The sequence below is a fragment of the Brugia malayi genome (genome assembly GCF_000002995.4).
Source record: "Brugia malayi strain FR3 genome assembly, contig: Bm_v4_Chr1_scaffold_001, whole genome shotgun sequence".
Lineage (NCBI taxonomy): Eukaryota > Metazoa > Nematoda > Chromadorea > Rhabditida > Onchocercidae > Brugia > Brugia malayi.
The window spans coordinates 4630361-4650877 of NW_025062475.1; the positions used below are offsets into that span (position 1 = coordinate 4630361).

At 28.5% G+C, this 20517-nt stretch overlaps 2 protein-coding genes across 2 annotated transcripts; one reads left to right on the forward strand and one right to left on the reverse strand.

Annotated features, from left to right (window-relative positions):
* Nucleotides 1–1925: 1925 nt before the first annotated feature.
* On the reverse strand, nt 1926–10574 carry Bma-cyk-3 (Ubiquitin carboxyl-terminal hydrolase family protein; the record flags this gene model as incomplete). The annotated part of the gene is made up of 24 exons (XM_043076550.1): nt 1926–1991; nt 2091–2180; nt 2274–2432; nt 2711–2896; nt 3438–3645; nt 3895–4013; nt 4148–4234; nt 4512–4670; nt 5063–5217; nt 5297–5364; nt 5439–5545; nt 5688–5861; nt 6354–6450; nt 6535–6773; nt 7055–7281; nt 7437–7713; nt 7876–8041; nt 8309–8370; nt 8456–8572; nt 8669–8751; nt 8906–9142; nt 9365–9481; nt 9643–9864; nt 10499–10574. 24 exons carry the CDS (start codon nt 10572–10574, stop codon nt 1926–1928), a joined length of 3498 nt encoding a protein of 1165 aa, XP_042932484.1.
* Nucleotides 10575–12855: 2281 nt separating this feature from the next.
* Bma-abu-13 (Uncharacterized protein) lies at nt 12856–17634 on the forward strand (the record flags this gene model as incomplete). Its single annotated transcript, XM_043076551.1, has 4 exons — nt 12856–13011; nt 13795–14041; nt 17107–17299; nt 17418–17634. The coding sequence occupies 4 exons, from the start codon at nt 12856–12858 to the stop codon at nt 17632–17634; spliced, it is 813 nt and encodes a 270-aa protein (XP_042932485.1).
* Between the last annotated feature and the right edge of the window lie 2883 nt (nt 17635–20517).

The window sequence follows — 20517 nt, forward strand, 5'->3', positions numbered from 1 at the left end:
TTTTAAATTATTAATCTAATAATTGATTGTTTGCAGGGCAATAATTCCTACTTTCCGATCGTTTTATAAACTTTTTTACTTATTACTTGATTTATTTCTCAATAGTTACTTACTTTATGACCATACTCGATTAATTTAAAACTTGATTTGAAATTACCATGCACAATCATTTTTACAAAAGTACATAGTATTTAACAATTACTTTTTTAAAGGCAAAATTAAAATTTAATAGACATATTAATTTCAAGAATTTTCTACCACATATACTATGGTGCAAAAAAAAAAGATACGAACTGACATAATTTATACGCTTTATATGCTTTACTGAAATTAACTTCATTAGTGATTTTAAAGTTTGTGTTCAGAACAAACTTCAAATCTGCATAACAATTGATTTTATAAAATTCTTTTGAATTATTCCTTTTTAAAAATTAAACGATTGTAATCAAGTTGAGGGAAATGGATGATAGCGTAAAAGAATTTATCAATACTGCCATCATCATCATCAGGTAAACTTAGTTCACTGTCATTAAATTTATCATTAAACATTATATAAAAATCGGTTTTCGCATAAATGACTGAAGCAAAAGCGTTTATTTCACATTTTTTTTTTTTTTTTTTATAGTCAGTACTAATTATTAATGAGCAAATATTAAATAGGAAATAGAGTTATAGATACAAATTATATAATATTTCCCTAGCAAGGACAATAGTAATCTCGTGAGGGACAGGAAGAACGATACATAAACAAAAAAATTTTTTACACATATTAATGTTTTCCGCGAAGCAGTCAACGAATACTTACACAAACAGCGAACACTTCCAAATTCAATTTGGAATTTTTTTTCTTTGATTCCTTGATATAAACCAAAATTTATGAAAATTCTGAGGCATTAAGAAAATTTCGTTTATCTAAAAAGACTATACCAAGAGTAAAAATAAGTTGGACTGCCACATTTAATCACATAAATAAAAAAAAACTTTCTTTCTCATAATAATGTTACTGTTATTCTTAAATTAAATTATATTAAATTATATATATATCTTAAATTATATTTTCCGCATCTAATTGCACATATAAGAAAGAACTTCACTAGAAATAAATAAATATAATAAGCCATACATAATATACTGCGCGAAGCACTGCACACGACCAAGACATGTATTCAAAGCACAACAACGCTTGATTTAAAATACGAACAAAAGAGTGCATCTGACTTTTGGACAATTTTTTAGAATATAAGCAGTGAAATCACAGAATCAATATCATAAATTTCGCAAATCCAATCAATTTATCCTTCGCTTTGCTCATAGATTAAGCATATGATAACGAAAAGCTTTTCATGTACAGAAATTATCGTTTGTTTAATTTTCATCAAAATCATGGATCAGCTATATAATTAATAAAATATGAAGAAACTAAACTATTAACCATGGTAGACTAATCAAGTCAACGCTTGAGCATAATATTATTAAGAAGTGATAAATGGATGATATGCGAAGGAATAATGCAAACAGTATGAGGCAATAGTGTAGCACAAAAAAATCAACAAGCAGTATCTATCTATTTCTGTCCCCGTATTTTATAGAGCATATATTAACACAAAGAAAAAAAAATTTCTGGATTTATTAATTCAAATATGAAATGACAAAAGAAAGAAAGTTCTCATTCTCTAAGCATCAGTTCCTACTTAGGCAATAGGAATGCACTGCGACATTAATCGCCATGGAAAATATAATGTGGAAGTAAGAATGAAACTAAGATGATTTTTAAGCAAAATAAAATAGAGCAACAAATTACTATTTTCTTTGAGCTAACAATAAAATTTCAATTGAATGAACAAAAATGTTATTAAGCGAACTCTCATAATGTTGATGTTTGCGACGATATATTGCTATAATTTAGTTTTCTTCTCTTACTCGAGTTAATCCATTCTCTCATAAAATAACAAATAAGCACTTTTCTTATCAACGTGCGATTCTTTCACTGCCTAGAATAAAACTCCTTTACAACACCAAATTATATTTATATAATTTTAACATAAAATTCGATTCGCACATAAATTCTTAAACTATGATCAAAAATCAACCTGACAACGGCTATCATTGAAACTAAACCACTGATTATTATTCTTAGCATAAGCAACGTAATGACCTGAAGCCATTGCACCGTAATGGTTCTGAAAAGGAAAGATTAATCATAATGTTTGGGATTATCTAACCATTTAACTGTAATTAGAAAAAGATTTCATATATATATATTCCAAGCTTACCGCAATAGCAAAACAACTGTATTTAGTTGATGTCTTAACGTCCGGATCTCGAAGCCATTCTCTGAGATCCAAATTTTCCAGTGGAAAATCTACTACTTTACAAGATTTCATCCATCGTCGTTCAGATTTTACGCAAACAAATCTCTTGAAGTGTATAATCTGCAAAAAGAAAAAAGAAATGAAATGTAAAAGTTCCAAACCCAGTATAAAATTATGACAACAACATCAAGTATCTGTCATTCGAAGGTATATATGGTTTAAGGTCAAAACGAAAAAGCAATCATATAGACGATGCAATCACTCAGTTAAGCATTTACATGTATGATAAGACGACATCAAAATCATTTATTCTATAGCCTATTCTCCAAGTAGATAGTTATATTCATAAAAGTGAAAAAAAATAAAATTTACTTCTGTGGTAAATAATAAAAACAAACCAATATTTTAGGTAAGCGCCAAATCGCCAAAGCTTTCGTTGTTGGACATTTTTTGCCACACGGCTTGCACATTATTACATCATCTAAACGTTCTGCTTGCATGAAATCATTCAAACATGAAACCAACGAACACGGTCGATAGTGCACTTCCCATGCTTGTAATACAGATCCATCATCTCGGCATAACTTGAAAAAAAAGTTACAGTAGCGCAGTAATGTGTAATGATGTGATAAGTAATGAACAAAAAGTACAGCTTAATCATTACATTAGGAGAATATTTTAGCTAGACCCTTTCTTTTCTCTTAATTAAAAAACTGCTTCATTTTCTGTTTGTCTTAGCTAAATCTACTGCTTTGTGAATTTCTAATTAACAATTGCAACCAGCACAACGGCACTTTAATGATTATTAAAAATTTTTTACAAAATATCAATGATCATAATAACTATTATTACATTATTATGATCATATTAATCATCAACATTTATATTACGGATTATAACCTCTTCTATGTCATATTAAAATGAAGAGAACATTATGCAAGAAGATAGAAGATAAAATTCACTAAAGTAGAATGATGTAGATAGATTCTCAACATTATGAAGGAAAGATCAATTAAATCGTAAATATCTAGAAGTATTTATCATTTTCACAATAATACCTCACTAAAAAAAGCAAACACAAAGTAATATGTAAATTTCCTTTGTAGCAGATACTACAATTCTAACCAATTCAACGGAATGTTGATAGCGTAGATAGAGAGCAGTTGGTTTCCAGTCGATTGCAACTGCCATTAAGTTATCCTCAATAATTTCATCGTTACTCAAAATCACACAACCACGACAAAATGCTGGCCATGCACATTTTGAACACCATTCGAATGATAATTTCACGCAACATAAATCAAATGGATAACCATTTCGAATGTCTTCTGCTCTAAAAAAAGAAAAAAAAAAATCGTAGATTTTGATTAATAACTGCTGCAAACTATCAAATACTTAACAACAATAATAATATAAAAATACAAACAGAAATATTTCAAAAATTGTTAAAGTTATCAACATTTGGAACTATTATTATATTTGAAAAGATAATGGTATGCAAATTAACTGTAATATAAAAGCAATAAATGGATAAAAGAATAATTGAATAATTCTGAGTTATACTTCACCAAAATGAACTTACGCATCAATAGCACGGTTTGCTTCTCTAGTACGCTGCTGTTTCCCAGCACTGCCATTTTTTAGGAACCGTGAAACATGTAGCCAGACTTCTTCATATAGCTTATTACCAGTTGTTTTGCCCTACAAATATGAAATATAAGGTTAAAAAATAATATTTGAATGTGCATTTCCAATACTACTAACTAGGAATATAAAGTATTCCTCACCAGCATTATCAGACAGAAAAATTCTTTATCTAGAAAAATGTAACTAACCGGTGTAAATCTTAAAATGAGTGGAACACCAAAAACACGAGCGGTACAACCACGTGTTGCGCCGAGCAAATATGAATCATTGTATTGCTGTAATTACAATAAAAAATAAACAAAAGATTCGTAACTTATATAAAATATGAAAAGGTATAGCAAAAGAATGAACTAAAAAAATATGGCTACTTTACGAAATACTGCTACATTATAATATGCAATATAATCCACAATCAAATATGCCATCAAAAAACCTAATTATTATAATCCCGAGTCAAAATATACCTAAAGTTAGCATCCATTAATGTATGCAATAGATAAACGATAGAAATAAAATTTGCTCAAACATTTGCTTTTATTTTGGAAGAACTACCATTTTACGATGAGCTGCAATAACTGTTGGTGCCGCTACGAAGCATTCTGAATTTGACTGATCTTCTTCAGCAGGCAATTCAAATGCATAAAGCAGTGCATCATTTGGATAAACATTAATAGAACTGTTATCATCATCAACTGATTCGCTAACTCCTTGCTAAATATAAATAACCATCGAAAAAAACAAAGATTTAAAAATAAAAATAACTTTTAAAAAGTAGATGAGAAAGCAAGTCCTTGGATTTAGTGTAGTGATGAAAAGTGCAAAAAAAAACTGCAGAGTTAAAATATTAACTCGCCAGTTTCACTCGCACTTATTATCCCACCAAGTATATATACATTTTTCGAGGTATAACCAAATGAGTAGTTATGATTTTTCTCTTGGATGTTATTTTGTTATTATATTTTAAGAAGCAAACTTCTATTATAAGAAATTAAATAATGATTTGATTAGTTGATGACTTATTTGAGGGTAATTCATTAAACAAAAATAAACAAAAAAACAAAACTTAGGATAAAAGATGATAAAATTATAAGTTTATAAAATACCATCATTTGGCCTGCGCGATTCAGACAAAGAATTTGAAATGAGTTAGAGAGTAAACCAGAAGCATTTGCTAGTTTCATTTTGAACATGCCGATCGTTGTATCGCAGCTTAAGCGAAAAGCATAACGTATAGGAATTTGTCCGTCACGCTTGACCACTGTAGTAAACAATATGTTGCATTATAGCTTGTTATTTTTAATACAAGATACTCAAAAAAAAAAAAAAAAGAAACTTACCGACAACTGAGATAAGAAGCAAGTGATCAATAGGTATGGGCAGCTGCAAGCAAGTGAAAGCGTCAAATCTGGAAACAAAAACCTCTATTTAAACAAAACTGTGATATCAAAGCAAATACAAACAGATGAAAAGTTATTTTACCTGCATGATATGGCATTGCAATTTAAACAAGTAAGTGTTGAACGCAATTGGCCCGTAAACAAATCAACAATAATACTTTTATCTCGTTTTAAGTGAGCATCCCAAGCCTAAAAAACATAATACCATAAATTCATATCATCCAACAAACCCAGCATTATTGAAAACATTCATGTCTTTCAAAAGTAATCATGTTCCTTTATATAATTCAATCCAAGCAAAACACAGCAACACAGAAACAGAGCAAAATACCTCTTTAGCAACAATAGAATCAGGACGACCATCGCTGTCGTTGAGTTCGATGAATGGCTTGTTTTCAATTTGATTCAAATCCTCATGTAATAAATCCAGCAAAATTGACAAAAACTCTTGACAGTCGTGTTGTGAACGTTCAGCAAATACTGGACCAGCACATCTAATCGCATCCTAGAAAAAAATGGAAATTAAGATTACTGTTTCGAAATATTTCTCCCCTAACATTTTCGCTTTTGTTCGTTCATTTTTCTTCTTGTCTTTTTTTTCTTTTTGTATTCCGAATAAAGTTACATACAGCATGACTTCTGCTAGACGATGCGCATCATACAATGTCATTTAATGAAAGAAATGAGAAAAAAGGAAAATTCAACAGATTCTTTTTTATTCATATTATTTCTGCACACCCAAACGAGTGTGAGATTAAAAGAGGTATATACATTACATGTTAGATACGATTGGATCAAAAAAGTTAGGCATGATATGTCCAGATCAACAGGATTAAAAAGATTTTCTCAATGAATTTACAGAATTTTCGAAAGTTTTATTCCAGTAAGCAAAAACGATGAACGCAACAAAAAAATTTAAGAAACAAGTTACTAATAACGAATGAAATCATCAAACACTTGTTTCAAAAGATTTTAGAAGGAAAAAAAGAACCCTTACGCGTAATTTTATAGGTGCAATATTACGTTTTTTGCCGGACCACAATTCTTTCACAACGTTGGCATATTCCATAGCTACCATGCCTTTTGATTTTAACCTTCAAAAAATATAAGTAAAAAAAAGCGCACATGAAAATATTTTAAACGAATTATATATTTTCCTTATCAAAAGTAATATTAACCTTTTCATATCATCTTTGTGCCGGCCTTCAATGAAATAATTTGTCAGTGGTCGTGTATTACTGAGACATTGCAGAGCACTATTCATATAGCATGTATTACCCATGTTGTAGAGGCCAGTAATGCCAAGAATATATGACGAATCCGAATTGTCCGTTGTGTAACCTTCAGCATTGCTGCTTTCCAAACAGCTAACCTCTTCTGGCCAACTCATGTCAGCGTTACGTAATTCCAGAAGTAACTGGAAGTTCATTTAGCTAAAATAGTAAGCACCAAACATTTAATGCAATAAATCTGCCTGTCTTAAATTTTCATTATGAATCTCTATACTAATAAGTAATCCACAGCTGCATTGTCTTAAACTCCATTAAATTAATGTTGATTATGTCTAAGAAAACTACTGTTGTAAAGTTATGTAAAGATGTCTTATAACACACTATTCTCCAACTCATAATATTAACAAAGTAGAACGAAATAGGATACAGTAAATCACATAGCCACAAGAACAAAAAAATAGCGTACCTGTGCACTTTGCTGAATTTTGAGATCATTAAGAGTAACTGAATCGTTGTCAAGCAACCGCTTGCATGGTGAACCGTCGATTTCAACAGTCCATAAACGAGCTGATTCCACATCACTTATGTGCAGCTGATGCGCCAGAAGTTCAAGTAATTCTTCAATAGTACAAATACGTGACTCGGATACTACACACCATGGTAATCGGCGAAGGGAGGATTCTTTATTCCATTCTGAAACGCGAAAATTCATTAATTCTTGATAGCTTAATGAAGTAATGGTCACTACTAGCTCAAATTTATTGGCTGAATGTCCCTTGAATTCGCACTGCATATATTTTAAGAAAAGTTCATGAAAATACATTAAGGAACACCATAATTAAACAAACCGAAAGCAGAATGTAACCAGCCTCCAGTAGCAGTACCATGTCTTAGAATCAATAAAGTTAGTGGATATAGCTCGATAATAGGTTTTGTAGAATTCACCGCTGTCGGATCTACAATTCTTGCCGGAAGAATACGTCGTTGAAGTGAAATACCCTCACGAGCAGCACTCCCATGCCAACGTAACAGCGCTTTCCAGAGACAAGGTGCTACAGCTTCAAAATCCTTATTTATAACCAAGTTTTGTGCTAAAGGAGCACCTTCGTTGGATAAAGACGGAACCTAAAAGTAATAAAATGAAGTAAATAAAAAAGAGAGAAGTAATATTTACGATGAAAAATACAAGCCTGATTATTATGAACTGCTTACTGAATGGATCTGTTCCTTTATTTTTATATTATTAATTCGCAAAAATATGCCGTTAAAAAAGTGTGACGAAAAGACCTTGTAAGACCAATCATTTTTCTGTTTTACAGTAATAATTGAAGCATTATTGATGGGCGGCACTTTGGAATTTGACATCAGCGCGTGCACCCATTGTCGCCACCATTCCGATGAAACAATATTCCATTCAGTAAACGCATCCAATTGAACACGTTGCTTGAATCCACTTCAAATGAAACAAGTGAAATAAGATAAATCTCTGGAAGAGAGAAGTGTTCATGTACTTTATGGACATTTTTATAGAGTATAATCATCCATTAAAAATAAAGTTTTATGCAAAATATTAAAAAAAAAAGTCAAGTCAGTAATGTCTTTTTTGATAATTTAGAATTGTGAATAACCTAACATACTTCAAAATCCGTACATTATAGCGATATTAAAGCTGAATTTGATGCTGTTCCGATAAATTTCTATGAACAATTTAAGAGCTCACCAAACAACCGTCAATTCAACCTCAGCAGAACTTGGATGCAATCCCAAACAAATATGTCCAAGCTGAAACATTTGAAATGATTTATTTCGATGAACATGTTTAGCTTAATTGAGTATGAAAAGAAAAATTCGAATTTCAAATAAAAACCTGAACAATTATTTCAAGCAGATTGTCCACACATTTTGTCTCGTTTGCCCAACAAACAAAATCTGTCAACGACGCATGACCCAATTCATCGGCATGTATAGTTTGTAAAGTTTTGTCCTATAAAACAATAGCAAACATAAAATTAAAAAGTAAAGGACCTCATGAGGAATGCATAAAACAATACAGAATTTCCTGAATATGAAAAGTACCTACGAGATTTAAATGAGCATAAAGGGAAAGAATGTCTTCTTTTGATAAATAACCATCGCCATCTGAGTCAAAAAGTTGAGCAATAACTGAAATAGTGTTAACAGCATCTATCATTAAAACTCCGCTTTTTTAAAAAAATCTTCTGAAATTTGTTTGTGGAATTATTACCATCAAAACCTCCATTTAAAGTGAATCATGAAAAAAAATTATTTCAAAAAAAAAAAACAAAGATTTAATTACAGTTAAGACGAGCAGTATGTGGTCCACGACAGGAAGCAGAAAGACCGCAGACGAGTTCTTTGAAATCCACCAATCCATCATCATTTTCATCAAATGCACGAAATAAGCCATTAATGAAATGGTCTGCAATAGCACCACCAACTAACGCACCAAAACCATTCCTAGTAAGTTTACATAATTTGGTATCGTTGATCGAACCAAAAACTTTCTCCAGCTCTTCCACCTCTTGTTCATCAACTGCAATTTCGAAAAATGAAATAGGGGATATATGAATGTCGCTGTATAATTGCACCAGACGAGAAACGAAAAGATAAAAATGCGAAAACAAGAGGATTGTAGTTGTAAAGCGCATGAAAAGTCTCGGAATAGAATTTCGGAATCTTGTCACTCGAATCATAAACAAAAAGTTATAATAACGGTTAAGACTGAAATCTTAGTCAAGAATGTATGAAAACTCACGATGTGTAACGCCTGCAAGTACTTGATAGAAATTGTAGTGAATTTCCGAATGACGAGATGTCAGCTGAGGTGGCTGTTCGATCCAACTTTCTAAGTCACGTTCATTGTTTAGAAATTCTGGAAGAATTTTTCTCTAATGAGTTACTTCTCATAATTTGCTTACTTCAATTAAACTGTTAGTTCACACCAAAAACACTCGAAAAGATTAGCTATGTCAAGGAATCGCCTATTATCGAAAATCCCCCACATCAGTTAAATTTAAGATAAAAACAATATACCAAGTCGAATATTCTTATCCACCTTTGTTAGTATGACAATTCCAATAACAAAATATTGAAATGACAGTTTAGATGATCCCTGACAAAATTTGGCGAAAATACGTGTTCGTGTAGCACGTGGAATTCCAGGGTGACAAAGAACGTCGTTAAAAAATTCATCTTCCGCAATCTGATCTCGACCATCCCATGCCGTTTCCAAACGTTTCAATTCATCTGCGCTTACTGCAATGACAAACGGTACCAAATGAAGAATCAGAGTAAAGTTCTATTTTTGTCCCATCAAAGGTTATAGTAAAGATTAACTCTTTTTAAAAAACCACGTAAATTCAATAAAATGCTGAAAATTTTAAGAATTATTTGGTACTAGCAAGCCCAGCATTTAAATGTCAAACATGGTTTGACAACAACTGATCCTAGTGTGAAGTGATTGGCTTGGTCACACTATGTTTCATATTCCAGAATAAAGAAACTTTTTTCAACATCAAAAGTGAAATCTAGTCACCAAAAGCCGTCTTGAAAAAAGTTACTGCAAACAGGACAAATATGTGGCTCTATAGCAGCAACATATAATTAGAAGAAAAACTGAATCAGTGTTCATTCAAAAAAAGAACATATCTCATTAAAAAAAAAAAAAAAAAAGTTGCTTTATTTCAGAAAAACGCATAACTTATCTTCTTCCTAATTTAAACAAAAAAAAATAGAAATAATTCATATGCAATTAGCAAAAAAGCTAAAACTGAAAAAAATTTTCGTAACAAAATAATGTATAATTTGGAAAACGTTAGCATGAAATTATTGTCCAAAATTGAACTTATTCTTGAAAAGGAAAAAAAATATGAAAATTTTATGAACTAACACAAATTCCGAGCTTCTTCGAAGCTAATTAATGATGTCAAAGAAGTAAGTGATGTTGATGATTCCCGATTACCCATCGTTTCATCATTTTAAGCATCCATTCATTGCAGTTTTTTTTTTTTTTTTTCCTGGATGAGACAATAAATATAAAATATGCACTAAGTGGTATTATTTTAATATAACATAGTACTGACAATGTTATCAATAAAAACGGATTTATTGACAAAACGAAAAACAACGCAAAACAAATTAATCGTAAATCTCTCCAAAGTGGATTATTACTGTTACTATTATTAGACCACACGACGCGTCATGAAATGTTTAAGATCTCATCAAAATTGCTGGATTGAAAAAAAAACTTTTTTGTTGAAAGAAAAAATATAATAGTTGGAGTATTGCTTGTTACCAAATAAATTAATACGATTACTCATCTTATTCCAATAAAATTTTTTGAAGAAGTTAATATTATTGAAACGAATAGATGAAAATGATGATGGAATATTAAAATTTTTTCAGCATATAATATTTAAAAATAAATATTAACTGACTGATTTAAGATGAAATTTAAAAAGAAAAAGAAATTAAAAGATGCAAAATTACTTATAGACTTGTTAAAATTCTGTAAAATTTTGCAATGCTATATTTTGTTTTACATTTTCCTAACATAATGATACTACTGCTTATTAGCCATTGGGGAACATTATTGTTTGGTTACAAAGTTTTATAACAATTATTCAGAAAAAAAATCGCGAATTTTATAAAAAATTTTCTTGCTAAATTTGCAAACCTTAAACACATAATTTAGACTAAATATTAAATGAGACATTATTTTCGAAATGTTTAAGAAAATTGGGGGAGCATCAATTATTGCTTTGAAAAATTTAAATCAATTAGCGCACAAAAGGAGTAGAACGAAATGAAATATCAAAAATTTTTTATTTATATAATAAAAAAATTAAATATTAATTAAATTAATTAGTGCAGTTTAAGTTTAAGAGCTAGTAATACTAATCTGTCTAATTTTTTTTAGAATAATTGTTTGCTATGTGTGACATGGAATTTGTAATTGTAATAAACTAATTAAGAATTGAATAACATATTGCATGCATAGTCAATCATTCATTTAATATGTGCTATCAGAATTTGCAGAAACAAAATTGTATTTATTTATTGAATATTCCTTAGATAAATGCCCCAATGTCACGCAAGAAATCATTTATCTTTCATGTAGCTAAGTTTATTTGCATTGTTTGTTAACGAAGAATATTCGTTGAAATTGGTTCCGAATTAGATTGTTTACAATTATCAGCTTCTTATTTACAGTTGGTTCCTTACTAACTGCAAATTATATTCGAATTTAACAAGGTTAACAGTTTTTCGTTTAACTGACCTTCTTTCTAGCTCATCAGCTTATTACCCAGATTTGACTGTTGACGAGATTAACAGTTCTTTATTTAGCTGACATTCTTTGTGGCATTGTAAATCGTGTGTGTCTTATTATGAGTTAATGTTTACTATATAAGGAGTTATGCCTTTTATCGAGATTACGTTTTCTGAATATAGTAATCCGGCATGTTCAATATTTCCGACTAAATATAATCTTTATTTCAAAATAAAAATCAGTCAAACGCTGCTTTCTCTGCAATTAACAATTAAATATTAACGATTCAGCTCTACAATCTATTCGAATCCCTATTTCATAACATTGCTGCTGTATTCATAATTTTATTACAAATAGTAATTCAGTAAATGATTATATTAAGATTTAAATGATTGATAGGGAATTTTTAACAAACAAATATTATCAACAAAATTCAAAAGTAAATTTTAATGATAATGATCGGATTAAATGATAAAAGATATCCCTTATGCAAGATAATTTCCCACTTACATGAAAGGATGCATTTTCATCTTATCTCTCTGTGTGTGTATGTGTGTATGCATGTGTGTATGTATGTGTGTGTGTGTGTGTGTGTATGCATGTGTAGTATTAATTATCTATTATTGATGATGTCCGATTGACAACTTTTCATCCATTCTTTTTCCATACTACTCATTGTCGTCGTCTCATTGTTGATGGGAAACTTATTTCATCTTTTGCATTTGCACAATAATTTATAATCTTATAAATCAGCCAGTTAATCAGTTAATTAGTATTTTTCAAAAATTCAGTATCAGTTAGTATCAATTAACTAATTAACTACTTGATTTATTTTCACTTTTATTCTATATCAATGTTTTCGATTTTTTCTTTTAACTTTTTCATCAATTTTATTCTTTGTTTGCAAATATTTTCTTTAGATCAAAATGTTCCTATATATTACACAATTAATTACACTCTTAATTATTAACTTGTTCATGCAAATTAATATGCAAGAATTGCCGCAAAAAATGGAAAAGACATTTGCAAATACTCAATTCGATTTGAATCCTAATTTATTATCCAATAATTACGCTAAGATTACAACTGAATCATTCGGTTTGTCTCAACAAAAAACTCAATCGTTAATTAAGGTTTGCTTTTCATTTTTTCATTTGTTTTTTTCATCTTTTCCGTTTTTTTATATTTCACCAAAAAAAATTTTTTTTATTTATTTACTTTACTGATAAATACATAAAATTTGTAATTTTGAGGTATGATCATTCTTTAAACATAAATGATTTTTAATTATGCAAAGAAATAATTTTTTTTTGAAAAATACGAAATGTTTTAATGATGATTTCCTTTCTTTTTTCTTTCATCTTTTATTTATTGCATATATTTAAAAATTATTTCTTTAAAGTATCTGCCAGTGACATATCAATATAATTTTATTAATTCAATTATTTCATTAAACAATTATTTGCATTATAAGAGTGATGTATTTTGCTCTACTGATGAGCAACATTGATTTTAATAGCAAATGATAAATTTAAAATTATAATTGTTAAATTTTTCTGAAATAATTTGAGTAATTTTTTATCACCAGATAATGCAACCAGCTATAACAACATATTCCCAACAAACAATAACAATTGCGCAGCAATCTATACACCTAAAACCTAAATTATCTAAGCCAAAATTACACCAACAAAATATTCGAATCCTAGCAAATCAAGCTTCATATGCAAAATTCTATTATACTTTTCCCTTTGTCTCATCACAGTCTCTCCAGACCGAATTACAAATTCCTGAAATTTATTTAAATCAACCTCAATCATCTATAGAAATTCAAAAATTACTTGGAACAATAATTATTCAAATGATGTTGCTAATAAAACTTCTCTTCAAGTACATTTAAAACAATTCCCTTTCAGCAAGATAATCCAATATCACAAGTTTCAATTGCAAAGCCATTACCGCAAAATCCTTCACGATTATTGTCATCATCGTTTACTGCGACATTATCGTCATTATTATTATCATCATCATCAACACCATCATCATCAATTCCTATTGCTGCTCCATCTATTGCCTTAGGCAATACCGAATCTCGATCACGAGTTCCGATACGACAAACTTCATCTAATTTGCTATGGTTCAACGATACACTTCCTCCATTTGGTATGATATTTTGTTTTTTTTTTTTTTTTTTTTTTTTTTTTTTTTTAATTTTTTTGTTATTTAATCTAATCCAACTTAAAAATCAAAATAAAATTGTTCAAAAAAAATAGAAAAAAAAAAAAAAAAAAAACTAAAATATATTTTAATATAAAAGAGTATTTTGTTGAAAAATCATTGTTGCAATTTCAATATTTATTAATTTTATTAGAAAGAGGTCTTCAAATTTTTAAATCACAAATCTTTCTACTAAGTTGCATGAATTAAAATTATATTTTTAGGACGTTAAATTTTTGCTGTGAATAATTTTGAAATTTAAATGAAAAAAGAAAGCTGTCATTACCAAAAAATCTTTTAAGTGCAATATATTTTAATATATATTTAATGCTTTTTTTCCATTTTTAATATTTTGGTATTTCAAAAAAAAATTTTTACTATCTCATAACTTTACTCAATTTATCAAACCGCCTGATATCTAAGTATAATTATATCATTCAATAAGCTCATAGTTGACAATGATAATTTATAATAATAATAATAAAATACTTTCGATATGAATACTACTTCAAAATGATTGATATGACAAATAAAATGAATTTTTGTTGTCTTGAAAAATGGTTAAAACCAAGTTTTTATTATTTGATTTCTTTTAATATTCCAATTACAAACGACAGATCAAATGGGATGAAGACAATGAAAAAAATTGGATTAAATTAAAAAGAAACGAAACAGTTTTAATCTAATTTTCTTTCATCTGATTTTTTACAGATAAATGAACAAAAAAAAAAGGTTGGATGAATGAGAAATCTACTTTTTTTATCCACATAAAAAATTTCGGACCATTTGTAAATTTTAAAAAATGATATTTTCATAAACTTTTTTTTCAATTTGTAACTAATTTTTGATTAGTAAAATTAACTCATAGTAATTCAAAACAAAAACATACAAACATCTACACAACGCATCACGTTCCAATCTTAAATTATGTTTAATTACGGTATAGCATCTACAACATTCATAAAAATAATTTGTTTTACCAATTTATTATTTTGTTAATAATTGATTAATTTATTTACTCAACCAACTTTATTCATTTGTCACTAATTTATTTCTTTAATTTTTTAGTTTATTTAAAGATTATTAATTATATCCTCCAATATTTTTAAAGAAGAGAATAAGAGGAGAGAGAGAGATTTTCTTCCTTCCTGACCTATTGATAAGAAGAAATTGTTTGAAATTATTTCAATATTTATTTTTCTCACTGTGATTAATTAATTTATCATTCTTAATTGTTATTTATTTTCATTGTTCAAGTACTTTATCGCATTCTATTCATTTCTTAATGAAAAAATCTCCGAATTATGATTATTAATTTGTTTAATGAAATAATTTAATCCTATAATCCTTTATTTGTCCTTCTCTTTCGAATGTCGTTGGTTACTAAGAATAGTTAGATGATTAATAATCACTAATTAGTGAAACCTATCACTTTATTTATAGAATGAATGTATGGAAAATGGGAAAATAGTAACTGACTTTAAAATTTCTTTTCCATTAACTAATGAAGGGGGAAATTTTGAATCAGTTGCTTCTTTGAAGTTCTTGGAATTTAACAAAAGTAACTTTCATTTTGCTGCAAAAATTATAGTGCTTTTTACAAAAAATAAGACAACTAAAGTCAGACTGGTTTTATGATATTTTACTTTATATACTTACACCAATTAATTCAAATTTTAGTTGTGTTCAGTATGGCAAAATGAAATAAGTAATAAGCTTACAATGCCATTTCATTTTCATTATTAATATTTCTATATTAAGTTATTAATTAAATTATTGATATCTATATTAAATTATTAATATTTCTATAGCAAGCTATTAATTAACTCGTTTGCTCTAATTATTCTTTCTTTTTTTTTTTTTTATTAAAATGAAACGATCATTTGTCAAGTAGTGAAATGAACACCATCGACTATAAAATATTTAACTTTCATGCGGTCATATTGTAGTAAGTTGGAAATTATGTTAAGCTATATTTCCGGATTTTAAAATTTATTGAATCGCAACGTTTCTAATTTAGCTTTCGTTTAGTATTTTCGTATTTAAAAAATTGAAATGTTTTTCAAAGTATAGTAAAAAACAACTGAATAAAAACCTAATGGACAACTATAGTTTAGTTTTTTTAGTACAAATATGGGTAAATTTAAAAAATATCGAAAATCACTTTAATTTTAGTTCAATTTAATTGCTAAAGTTCAGTTTTCATATTATAGCATAATACATATCAACTAAGTATTTCATTTGAGAATGTTAGAATAGAAGGAAATTAATCAAACTTAGTTAATCATTTTTTTTAAATGTGAATTGAATATTATCAAGTCGAATATTCCTAGTTTAATTTAACATTTGTTAAAATGAAAAAATTTTTTTCTAAAATTAATAGACAATTTTATTAATAACCAAATTTATTTGATCCCATTTTCACTTTTTTTATTTTGTAATAAAATATATTTGAAGTATCAAAATTCGGTAATAATAAGTTTTGATAGTATTAATTAATTAAACTGAACTAAAATTATGGCAAATTTTCATCTATCTATTAAAAAAAATGATTTGTTAAAGTCCTATAATTAATTCAGTCATAATTAATCAAATCAAAAAAAAGATCGGTTTCTGTTTTTTTTGGATGTGTAACTAGGAATATTGCAAATTCCGAACTTTTCTATTTTTTTATATTAAAAAATTCACAATTTAGCAAAAGTTGTCGAAATAACTTCTTGTTGCCGTTTTTTTCTTTTTCATTTATTCTTTTTTTTTTGTTATTCACGAATAAATGAAATATTTAAAAAAGCTATGATATTCATTCATTAAATAAATATGTGAGGTTTTTTATCAGTAAATTGCATCAGCAAATTAATCATATTTCATCTTAATGACTCTAAAATGACAAAATATTATCAAATGACACGAAAAATTAACCGGTAAAAATTATGAAATAATTTTCATGACTCAAAAATTAATTTTTCATTCGGAAGGAATTTTCCATCAAATATATTGTTGGTTTTTTTCAGATTGCTCGCATGATTTCCAACAAATTGCAATGGAATTTCAGCGCAAATTTCCCGCGCAAACAGCACGAGATATTCGAGAAAAACGATTAGGAGAAATGATTAAACGAAAATTGATTGACTGTGATCATAAAACAAAAAAAAATCATTGGCAAAATATGATAGAATTATTAGCAAAAGCAAAAATTTCACCAAGGTATTTTTTTCTTATCTTTTCTAAGATTGAAAAAATTTTTGAAATTAACTGTAATAAAAAAAAAGAAGAAGAAATAGTTCATTTAAATTAAAATTTTAGTTAAAAGATAATGTTGCAGTGAAGAGGAAGAATGTAGTAATGGACTAGTGCAGGAGCGCATCGCATGCCTTAACTTATTATCCTATACGTGTCAATTTATTAAACGTGACTACACGTTTCGTTTGATACCTGCTCGTGTTATTATCCAAGAAGCGCGAATAATTGAAGATGGTGTTACAAAATGCGTAAAAGTTATACGATTGGTCAAAAAGCATAACCAACCTAGAAAATTTTAAAAAGAAAAATAATACAGTAAAAATAATTAACAATTTTTTTTTTTTTTTTGAATTTTTCCGGCAAATTTAGATGTATTTTGAAATAAATTCATGCCAATATGTAAATTTCACGCTTGTTTTCATATTGTTTAATTGAATTTAATCGTAACATTACTTAATAATAAGTGAATAAGTGAAGGGATGAGTGAATGAACGGAAGAGTGAATAATTAAATCAATGTTCCAAAAGTTTTGAATTGTTTACGGCAATATATTGTCTCACATCAATATCATTTATTACTTATTGTTTTATTTGTATGATATTATATTAACTTATTGATGGCGTAAATAAGAGATTAATGTAAGTATATAACAATATCAAATATTTATCTTAGTCGCATTAATTAACAATTAAAATGCTGAGAGAGAAATTCTCAAAGAAGAGAAGGAAGGAAAAGTAGAATAATAATGAAAGAAATGATTAAAAAATGATGCAAATTATTGTTTTACTATTTTTGTATTTAAATATAATGTTCAGAAATATTTAAGTAAATTATACTGATTTGTTGAGGGCATTGAAAGTTATTAATAAGAAGAAAAAATAATTAACAAAATGAATATAGCAATTCATAATCTAAGAATGTGCTTTTCGCTTTATTTAGTCAAGAAATTTCTTTTTTTAGTAAAATATTTTAAATATATTATTTCTTATAATCACGGCTTGGCTGAGTAAACAGTTGTGAAGGGATCTATCTATCCGTGCTTTTTGAAAACACTTTGCAGGACTGGTAGGACTCATTGCAAAAGACAACGGAAATTGGGTGGTGCTTACAGAGCTGCTCCGTTCTTAATACATTCTTTTTCCCATAAGGTTGGTCCTAGTTCGGTATCCAAAATTTACGTTTTAATTCATACAAAGTGTGTGTGATTCTGTGATTCTTGCGTGATATAACTCTTCGTGTTGTTATGTTATAATAAGATCAGTAATATAATCATAATTCGATATATATATAGGATATTTGCTTACATCATTTAATTCCGAATATCCTAGATAGCTTCTTGATCTTCATAATTTATCAATTTCACCTTGATACAGATTCTGTTTTTCCTTTTCTTCATCTGTTATTTTCTGCGACTGCGTTCGTTTGATCAATATCCTTTCTGCGATGTCATAGTCAATTTTGTCGTATACTTTCTTTTCATCAAGATTTGTTAAAAATTTTTTCCATCATATTTAAAAAGTGCTTCATCTGTTACATTACTAGATTAATAGGTAATGTTATCCACGTACAGATTTTTTCTTATCTCCCACGCCAATTCATTACCATTATTTGCTAGATTATAGTTTAGCGTCGCTAACAAGAAAGCGATGATGATATGACTCCAAAGAGAACTCTTTTAAAGTAATAACATTTTTTAATTTCTTTGTTTGTTTCTCTATATCATTTAGCGAAAGAAATCGCGTACAATTTCTTTCTTCAGCTTGTAATTTTAGTTGCAAGAATGCTTTTTCAATATCAGCAGTTATCACTACTCTCATCATCCGAAAACGTATTAATCTGTAACATTACTGGACTTCGGTACAATACTTCGTTCAGACTTTTAAAAATTTTTATGATGTGCTGAAGCGTCATAAGCAATTTTTAATTTAGTTGTACTTTTGCTAGGAGTCAGCACTTCATGATGTACCAAATAGTGAATAACAGCTACTTCATCCGTTGGATGTACTTCTTCAATTATAATCGATTGTAATTGATCTATAATTGTTTCGTGGTATAAATGGAGAATTGATTTATGTTGTAGTCATTGATTAGATTCTTCAAACGTCCATAATTGTTACTTAATTTTTGTTTGGAGTATCTGCAAGGCTAGCATACTTGATACCTCCCACTTGCTTAATAATGGTTCGTTTGAAATTCATTAGATAAACCTATTAATTATGATAGTGATCAAGATGAATATACATTAGATAAACCTATTAATTATGATAGTGATCAAGATGAATATACCTTATACATTAAAAACTAAAGTCAAAGACAATACTTTTATCACATCAGAAGTTTTTTGGAGGTAGTGGAGAGAAGAATACTTTATAAGTCTTAGAGAACGTATGAATGAAACTAATTTCTCCCAGGTTGGTATAAAGAAGAATTCCATGTGAGAATGAAATAGTTTTACTAAATGAACTCGAATACCTCGTGATATGTGGAAACTCAAAGATAGTAAAAATTAACCGAGGATGAGATGGAAGAATAAGAACTGCAACAATACAAATACCTAATGGAAATGGAAAACAGATCAGTTAATAAATATGCTTTGTCCTATGAAAATAGATGGTTCCGAGGATATAGAAAGTAAAATGGAACGATACTATAATGTTGTCGACATAATGATTTTTCCTAATCTCATTAGCGAGTTCATTGTCGTAATTCTTCAAATGATAGTTAAGTGTGGCCAATAATAAAAATGGTGAAGATATTACTCCAAATGGGACTCGTTTAAATCGATAATTTTCAATATTATCTTCTGTTACTTGTCCGCTTATATCCTTTAACCAAAGGAATCATGTACAGTTTCTTTGTGTTGGTAGTAACTCCAACTGCAAAAAGGCTTTCTCTATGTCTGCTGTTATAACGATTTCCATCATTCCGAAACGAAGCAGTACTCCTATTAAATCAGGAAGAGTTATGGGTCCTCGGTATAATACATCATTCAGACTTTTTTCTCCTTTTTGGTGTGAGGATGCTCATACACGATTCTAATTTTGGTTGTAGCCTTGTTTGGAGTTATAACTTCATGATGAGATAGGTAATGAATAATACCAACCTGGTCCATCTCTGGACATACCTTCTCGATAATACCAGATTGTAACTGATCACGAATCGTTTCGTCATATTTAAGAAAT